General features: G+C 37.6%; 1 protein-coding gene across 1 annotated transcript; it reads left to right on the forward strand.

Annotated features, from left to right (window-relative positions):
- The first annotated feature begins 299 nt into the window (after positions 1-299).
- LOC125297732 lies at positions 300-1,790 on the forward strand. Its single transcript, XM_048248184.1, has 5 exons — positions 300-380; positions 511-843; positions 947-1,118; positions 1,216-1,340; positions 1,467-1,790. Exons 2-5 carry the CDS (start codon positions 742-744, stop codon positions 1,788-1,790), a joined length of 723 nt encoding a protein of 240 aa, XP_048104141.1. The 5' UTR covers positions 300-380; positions 511-741.
- Positions 1,791-9,498: the final 7,708 nt, after the last annotated feature.

Raw genomic sequence — 9,498 nt, forward strand, 5'->3', positions numbered from 1 at the left:
TTAGAAGTATATCTAAAGTTAAGTTAACAGGAGGAAGTAATTAATTTGCTTAAGCTGATATTTTGCAGAAGATTGAAGCTATCCTAAGGTCCAATCCAAAGGGTGAAGAAATCTTCAAAGAATATTACAAAAAGAAAACGCTGTCGGATGCAACGCGTAGACAGATGATCAATATTTTGATTGCAGAAATGACTGAATCCAATGGGTAAGAAATGATTTGAAACGACCAAGGATAACATGCATGCATAGACTGGATACAAATGTAACACATATTTTCTTTTAAAAGGAGAATTCCACCCACAAGTGTGCGGACCGCCTATGCACTAGGAATTGTGACCCTTTTTCCATATCTGCAAGATCCATATTCAAAAAATGGATATGTAAGTATTAATGTGTCTTCGAAGACCAAATCTGTGTTTTTTTTGTAATTAGTACTGCTAACATTTGAATAGTTTTTGGTTGCTCTTTTGATGTGTTTGTGTGTGTACATATCTGTGCTTATGTGAACAGGAACATTACTATGATCCAGACGCCAATACTGGCTACCTTGCTTGGAGACTCAAGACAGTCCAACGCAACAGCTTTGATGGCTCCCACAGGTGTTCCAGGCCTGATTTGCAGGACAGCCCAACAACCTATCGAGAATCCCTGTTAACCAGTCAGCAGCTCTTCGGTGAGGAGTGTCGGGAGGCGCTTTCTGTCATCAGATACTCTACAGATCATTCCGTGATAAAAGAGAGAATGAGAGCCACCTTTGAGTATAGACAGAAGCTAGTTCATGACCAGGATGCAACATCTACAGTCTTGGATGTCTTCCCTCGTTTCCTTGATGTTCCTGGATTGGTAAGTATATGTATAGATTGTTGATTAGTATTTTAAAACTGAATCCCTCCAAATGAAACGCACACTTTTGACATGTATATGGACATTGTGTGTCTGTTTACAGATTGACCAAGATTTTTCCATGATGTTTGGGGATGAAGTATCTGGGAAATTTCTGGCAAAGTGGCCCTCATTTTTCATGCAGAAAGTCATCACAGAATGCCAGAGTCTTCCCTCAAATATGCATGTTGAGGATCTTCTTGCAGCTTTTGACTCTGATGCCGAGAATGACTTTGGTAAATAATTGATTTTTTTTTTAGATAGATTACATGTACAGTAAGCAAGAGGTAAGGTTCTTCCCAAATATTCAACTAATTATTTATTTTCTCCAAGGCTGGGATAGCCATATGTCAGCTCTCCTCCTGCTGTTGCATCTCCTGCCCCCTACAAGAGGCCATAAGAAAACAGCTAAGATCAGCTCAGCACAGGCAGCCAACCATCTTGTAAGATTTCTTAAAGTATTTACCCTCATCTTTTGTTGTACGACCAAAACCACTTTTTGCTTAGCAGTTATGTTGAAGTTTGTTGCAAGTTAATATAGGACTATACGAATAAATCTTGATGCTGTGTCATTCAAACTACAGGAGGGTGCAAGCCTCACCACATTCCTGGAGAAAGTTGATGCAAGACAGCCCTTCCTCCTCTGCATCGGTGAGAAAAAGAAGAGAATCCAGAGGTTCTTCATTGTCGTGGACCAGAAACCCATCCCAAGCAATGCTCAGATAACGGTAGCTGCTTTCGATGAGCTGTTTAAAGCTCACTACGTCTTCAGCCTCTCTTACGATGAAGTGCTTACCAGCTTCTACACCTTCATCCAGACAGCGGTGTACAATATTGATATCGGAAAAGCAAAGGAAAGCCCGCGAGTCAAGGAACTGAGAGCTCGACTACTCATACCTGCAAACTAGTCACCTTTCGGCGAAAATCGCCGTTTTTGAATCAAAATATGTCATTCACGTGAATCGTGTAGATCCGAAGAGTTTTTTTTCGGGGGGGGGGTCAACAAAACACAGACAAGTGATTGGCCTCTCTGTGCTATTTCTGAAGACCTACACTGTAAAAAGTTTAACGTAAAATTTACAGCAACTTGCTGGCAGCAAATAACCAGCAAGTTGCTGTATTTCACTCTACAGTACACCTACTGTATATGAAATCACAGTACCTATGTCTGATACTGTAAATGCAAACTACAGTAGTACTACCAGTGCTGTAATGTATACAGTATTGAATTGTCTACCGTATGTTTAATCACAGTACTTATGGATCATACTGTAACTTAGTACAGTAGTAATACCAGTGCTGTAATATTATATACAGTAATTTTGGGAAATTCATATCCTGCTTTATCTACAGCCAGGATAAATTTCACTAAGCCTAGGTATGGTTTAGGCTACACAAACTTGCATAAATAACCATTGACAACTTGTTATCAGTTTGAAAAGCAAGTACATTTATTCACTTTTTTCCGTTTAGAAATTCTTGTGTGCTGCATCCTAACGTTAGACCAACGGTTGCAGTCAGCCTGATCCACCACCAGTAGCAGAGTGAAGCAGCACCTAGCAGAAATAGAAGAAAAAAAGATAAACAGTGTTAGATAACAATTTTCAACTGAAACTGAAGGCTACTTACAATTGAAACTTTAGAATAATCATTTATATATATACTGTATGTTTTTTGAGTTTATTGTCAAAATGCCAGGCTGAAGATGGTGTTAGCATAACTCAGTTTCGCAAGGTATACTTAGCTGCTAACGTTAGCCAGCTGGGTGAGCTCATTGATGATGTTTGCTTGCAGCAACACATAGATATATACTGATTACGATGAGTTAACGTTGCATAAGTTAGCTGGTAGCAGCTAAACCTCCACGTTAACGTTAACCAGCAGCAGATCATCTTCAGCCTAACATTGTGACAGTAACATACTAGGCCTAGCACTACTAGCGAATGTTTTATATAAATTATATGAATATAATAAACTGTAACTTACTGAGAACTAAGGTAGGCCTAATATAAACGAGACTGCCAAAACGTTAACGTAACATAAAACATTAACGTTAATGCCACCTTCACAGCGACAGCACCTATGATAGCTAGCCTAACGTTACTTACTTAGTTGATCCAACAAGCATGGATGAGTTTGTAAGTTAGACAGTAAAACGTACATAGACTGTACACATGCCCGAATTTAATGTAGTACAATTTCACAATGAAACATTAACGTTACAAATATAAATGCTTGCTTACCATTAAGGTGGACAGAGTGCTGAACACCGTTGGTCTGACTGACTGAACTGTAGCTCAAAAATGATCTCCCGCCGCCGGACAGTTCAAACGTCGTCGCGCGGTGCACGTTTCAATCACCACGTCAAAATTTCGTAAACCATAAATCCATGACTTTTCAATATCTTTTCAAAATGATGATTTGGATGGAAAATCAACATAATATCAATGTCACCTTGCTATCTGGGAGCTTAACTTTGTATTTATGTGCAAAAAGAAAACAGAAAACCCCAACTGATTTTCCGCCATGTTTTTCAAAATTTTCAAAAAAGCTGACAAGTGAGGGAGGAGTCAGATTTATTACTGTGTTATGATTCGCAGCAAATTTTTATTACTGTAGTTTGACCATTTTTGACCATAATTCATAGCGAAGCTACAGCAACATACTGTATTCACAAATACAGTACACATTTTTCTCAAAAACAGCAGTGATGCTGTGAAAATCACAGAATCTTGTTACAGTGTACCTATCAGTTGTTTCTGAGGGCGGGCTTTCTCTCACTTTCTGTTACGCATAGGCTGCAGCACCGATATGACCAAGAAAAAAAGACAAAAATGAGAGCTAACAAACACGGGTCACATGTTACACTCTCTCTGACTATAAACTCAAGGTAAAATATCATATTGTTAGGATACTTTTCTCTTGCCCTCGGTGGGTTAAATGAAAGACTTGCTGAGGTGAGGTTAACAAGTGTTTACTCGCAAATTCACATTCCCGCAGATGGCCGTTTTGAATTGCTTTGCGAAACAAAACGACTCTGCACTAAGTGCGACTGTGAACTTAGCTCGGCTTAATAGTTTAATATTGTCTTGGAAAGTTATTGCTTGTTCACGAGTTATTTCATTTAGCATATTTTCCATGTGTCGATGATGGTTAGACATGACGTTCTCAGGGAGCGCAGACCTTTCCAAGGCCAATTGTAGTTATTTGCAACAAATCTGAAAGTGGACCTAGCCAAATATGTTGACTTGCTCAGTGATAGGTGTTTAATTTGTTTTATGTAAGCATTTAAAGTTTCAACATGGTTTGTATCCAGCTAAGAACTTACGTTTGAAATGCGGAGAGCGAGGGTGTGCTTCATCTTTTTGTACGTACAATGGCTTAAGAAAGCACCTAAACACTGTGCATAAGCTTTGCTATGATGAACAGGTCCGTACTAACCAGGAAGTGGCATCACAAATACATTCTGAGGTGGAATTTTCAAGTGATCAGCCAACTACCTCTGCATCCATGTTGCCAGTCCTTCCTGTTATCACACAGAAACCACTTACTAAAATGTGCGGTTCACTTGTTGCACACTTACAAGCCAGTGTCTCTCCGAAAGCACCATCCAAACAATAGTTTGTTCAATGGAGGAAGTTGTCAGTGATGTTCAAAGTGAAACACGAGAAGCAGTTCTCCAAACATTTTCTCCCGAAACCAAGAAGTCAGAAATGTATAATAAAATAGAGCATACTTTAAATCAGTTAGACAATCCTTTTTCAACATTTAACACAGAGACAAAGAGACAAAAAATATGATGAAAAATGGGAAATAGTTGAGCCAAAAGAATTTGTTCTTGGTGTGAGATTGGATACACATAGAGATAGGACTACAGGTGTCTACAGTCAGGTTCCTGTGACAGACAAGTTCATGTATGTACCCATTTTAGGCACACTTAAGTCCATTTTCCAAAATGATGAGATAAGAGAATGTTTTTTGCAAGAGAAACACAGTCAAAATGGAACATATAAAGACATCAATGATGGGTTATATTTCCAAAACCATCCTCTTTTTTCTCAAAAGCGGCATGCTCTACAGATTTTGCTTTACTATGATGACTTTGAAACAGCAAACCCATTAGGTTCTAAGAAGGGTGTCCACAAACTTGGATGTGTTTATTTTACTTTAAAAACCTCCCATCAAAAGTAAACTCTGTGTTAATGAATGTGCATCTTGCAGCTCTTTTTTATACATCAGATTTAAAGAAATATGGTTTTGATGAAATATTTAAGCCTCTAATTGAAGATTTACAAATTTTAGAGACAAGAGGAATCAGAATTCCATGTATTGAAGAACCACTGTTTGGATCTGTAATTCAAGTGACGGGAGATAATCTTGCTTTAAATGGCATTTTAGGGTTTGTTGAGTCTTTCAGTGCAACACACTGTTGTTGGTTTTGTCTGATAAGTAAGGGAGACATGCAGGCGATATTTAATGAGGATGATCCTGGACTTGTTCTGCGCTCCAGAGCGCTTCACATTGAACATTGTAATGCACTAAGTGAAGAACCTGCTCTACCCTCTGTTTATGGTGTTAAAAAGTCATGTGTGCTCAATACATTAGAGTATTTTCACAGCACTGATAATTATGCTGTTGATATAATGCATGATTTGTTAGAGGGTGTTGTACAATATGAGCTTAAGTTGTTTTTTCAGTACCTGATAAAAAATGGCTACATTTCTTTGAACAGTATTTCAGACAGGATGCATAGTTTTAATTTTGGTTTTATAGAACGTAAGAACAAACCAAGTGGGTTGAAAATGGATGACAACAGCAAGCACTTAGGTTTAAATGCCATTCAGTCATGGTGTGTTCTCCGCAATACCCCACTTATCTTTGGTGATGTGGTTGAAATGGGCAACAGTCATTGGAACCTTGTGCTCCTGTTATTACAAATTGTTAACATCGTGTTCTCCCCATTCCTTACTGACGGCATGATATGTTACCTAAAACATTTGATTTGTGATCACCATAACTTGTTTAAAACTTTGTACCCTGATAAGAAATTGATCCCAAAACACCACTTAATGATCCATTATCCGAGATGTATTAAAAAAAATTGGCCCTTTAATCCATATGTGGTGCATGCGATTTGAGGCAAAACATTATTTTTTTAAAAAGTCTGTAAAGAATTTCAAAAATCTTACAAAATCTCTAGTAAAACAACACCAGCGTCAATTGGCTTTTTACTATGAAAATTATTGTTTTAGGAGGTTTGAGATTGGTCCTGTGAAAATGAAAACAATTGATAGCATGGAATGTGGAGAAACACTGTGTCGAATACTAAAATTAGATTCATATTCAGATATTTCAACTACAAATTGGGTTAGAAATTATGGCACAGAATACCAGATTGGTTTATTTATAGCCACTGAAACATCCCATGACCTGTGTTCAAGAAAATATGCCGCATTATAATACATGAACAGCATGCATTCATAATAGGTTGTACAGTTGATACTTTGTACTTTGATGAACATTTGCATGCATTCTGTATAGAGGAACAAAATGATGACTATGTAGTGATATGCATTGACCAGCTTACTTATTTCAGACCCTTTGATAAACAATACTCTAATGACAGTGACCGAGCATACATTGTTCCATATTGTTATATGTTTTAAAATATATTTTTATATTTTAATATGTAAATATGTTAATGTGGTGCATGAATTAAAAATAAAGGTGTTTTAACTGAACTTGGCCTCATTATTTTAGCAAACTTTATTTTGAAAATAATCCACCAGAGAGTAAGAGTTAACATTTAACACTACTTTAAGAGTTGAGAAAATGTTACACTGGTTGGTGTTAAGCAGTGTTAAATGTTTTACTCTACAGAGAGTCAATAGGTAACACTGAATCAGTGTAAAGGTGCCAACTCTCAAAAAAGTGTTAAATTAACACTTTGTGGTGTGGACCCATTTAGACACTTCAAACGTGTTGAAATCAACTCTGATAGTGTTAATTATACTGATTTTGCTGTGTATATTCTTTATCTTCTACTGTCCTTATTGCTTAGTTGTGTTTTTTATATTATATACTTTTAATTACTTTTTCTGCTGTTAGTGAATGTGTGTGTGTGTTGTCTGTATGCTACTGAGACCTTGAATTTCCCCTGGGGATCAATAAAGTATCTCTATCTATCTATCTATCATCTATCTATCTAATGTTAAAGTTTCCATTCATACTCCATACACATGTTTATTATTTGTATATATATATACATATACAGTATATACACACATACAGGATAACAGGTTGTCAGCAAATGTATGAGGAGGGTACAGCAATTCAGGCAATTCAGGAATAACATTTCACTCCAATATGTTACTAAAATTAATTTTGAACATGACTGTATGCAATGTTAAGTAGGGTCTACTTGAGATATGGTAATTATTGAGAAATGTTTGAATATCTCATAGATATTGATAATCTAATTCATACAATTTCTTTATTCTTGCAAAGCAAAGCAAAATTTAAATGTAAATATTGACTTAATGTAAATAACTAGCTCTGGGAGTGTTGTGGGAATATCTAGGCCTGAACAATTTCACCTGCAATGTGTCCCTGCATAAGATGGTGAATAGAGTGGGTGAATTAACACACACACACACACACACACACACACACACACAATGTAATGCTGTCATTAATTTCCTAACGACGTTATATCTGGCCAAAAATCACAATGAGACTTATTTCCCTAAAGGACTAGGCCTAGGCCTGGATAACCTGAGAAAGGCTTGGAAATGCGCTGAAGTGATATGACTTTTTTTTTTAGAGAAAATACTGATTTGAGTGCACAGAGAAAATATAGGCAATGGAAACGGGCTTTGCTCAATTCTCTTCTGTAATGAAATGCATTTCTTTGGGCGGGTAATGCAATGCAGATGCCTGGGAACCAGGCTCCTCAGAAGGCATCCAGCTCCCCCTGCTGTTCAAGATAGAGAACTGCCGCAGATGTCCTATAATAGCGACGCAGTTACATGGATGGCTGAATGAATGAATGAGTGAGGCGTTCAAGAGCTGTAGCCCACATGGACAAGCTAGACCAGGGACGGACTGAAAAAAGGCCCTGGACTTTCTTCCAAATAGGTCCACTATCAATAGCGTACGCACACACACACACACACGCACACGCACACGCACACACACACACACACACACACACACACACACACACACACTAGCTGTGTGTAATGACACAGTCTCACAATATAATTATGTCAGTTAAAGTATCACATTCAAAATAGTGAGTCGGATTTGACAAAAATTATCCGTATTTTGCCTCATGTCTTCGTTCTGTTGCCTAAACCATCAGGGACGTCATATACCATTATGGTAAAGGTCTATCAATAGCCTTGAGTGTCTGTTCATCCTTTTAAGACTAACAGACAATACACACATACAAAGCCTACAATGTGGTCAGGTTGGTGCATCAGTACAGTACATCATCTCAGTACATCTCATCAAGGTGTGTGTGGACCTCAGGGTTGCTTTCCAACTTTTGAAATCAGCTTGGAGAGAGATTTGATAACTGAGAATGTGCCTAAATAACCTAAATAGCTACATTATATTACTGTTTCAACACACCTAAATAGGCTACATTATATTACTGTTTCAACACACCTAAATAGGCTAGGCTACATTATATTATTACTATTTCAACACACCTAAATAGGCTACATTATATTATTACTATTTCAACACACCTAAATAGGCTATTATTACTATTTCAAGGCAATACTCTTTTGATCCCGTGAGGGAAATTTGGTCTCTGCATTTATCCCAATCCCTTGACTGTGGAAGGCACGTTGCCTTGAGTCTGGTGCCTTATACTCGGCCATCCTGACTTTTGGGGGCGTACATTATACCACATTGTTGTAAATTGCGCATTACATGCAGAAATTGAAAACTGAGTCAAAGGCTCAGAATTAGTGTATTTTACAGGTTTGGTGTTGAGTTATGGTGTTTTAGTGACATGTTTAAAAAAAAATGTGTGACAAGCAAATATATAGCGTGTAGTCTGCAGTTTTTTTTTTTAAAAAACAGTAATAACACTAGATTATAGATTTTATTTTTTTGCGTTTTTTTCCCCATTTGCTTTTAAAGAATTTTCAAAACTTTGCTGCAGCCTGGCAGCCTACTCAACTACCATTAGCTTTGGGACTGCTGTTGCATAGACCAACATCAATTGCATCAGTCAGCACTGCTGTGGGTCAGCCAACCAAAACGGTCAAAAGATTTTACCACCAAGGGATCCAACAGTGCTATTCCCTGTAAACACGGGAAGTTGTGGGAGTTGTGGTAGCAAATGTCTAGATAAGTAGACAACGCGACTCATTCAACAATGAGGCAAAAAGCTGTCTGTTTTGTGCAAGGACAAAAAATAAAATGAAATAAAGAAAAAAATTATGATGCACTATTGCCACCAACCATGCAAATGTGTAGCCTGTGAAAGGCAGGGCTATTGGAATCAAATTCTGTTATGGGAGCACGCTGAAAGCTGAAATGGTTGTCCTGATTGCCAGTCTGCCGCCAAGGTAGAACAATGATATTCCCTTACTCTCATTA

The sequence above is a fragment of the Alosa alosa genome, chromosome 7 (assembly GCF_017589495.1).
Source record: "Alosa alosa isolate M-15738 ecotype Scorff River chromosome 7, AALO_Geno_1.1, whole genome shotgun sequence".
NCBI classification, from domain to species: Eukaryota; Metazoa; Chordata; class Actinopteri; order Clupeiformes; family Clupeidae; genus Alosa; species Alosa alosa.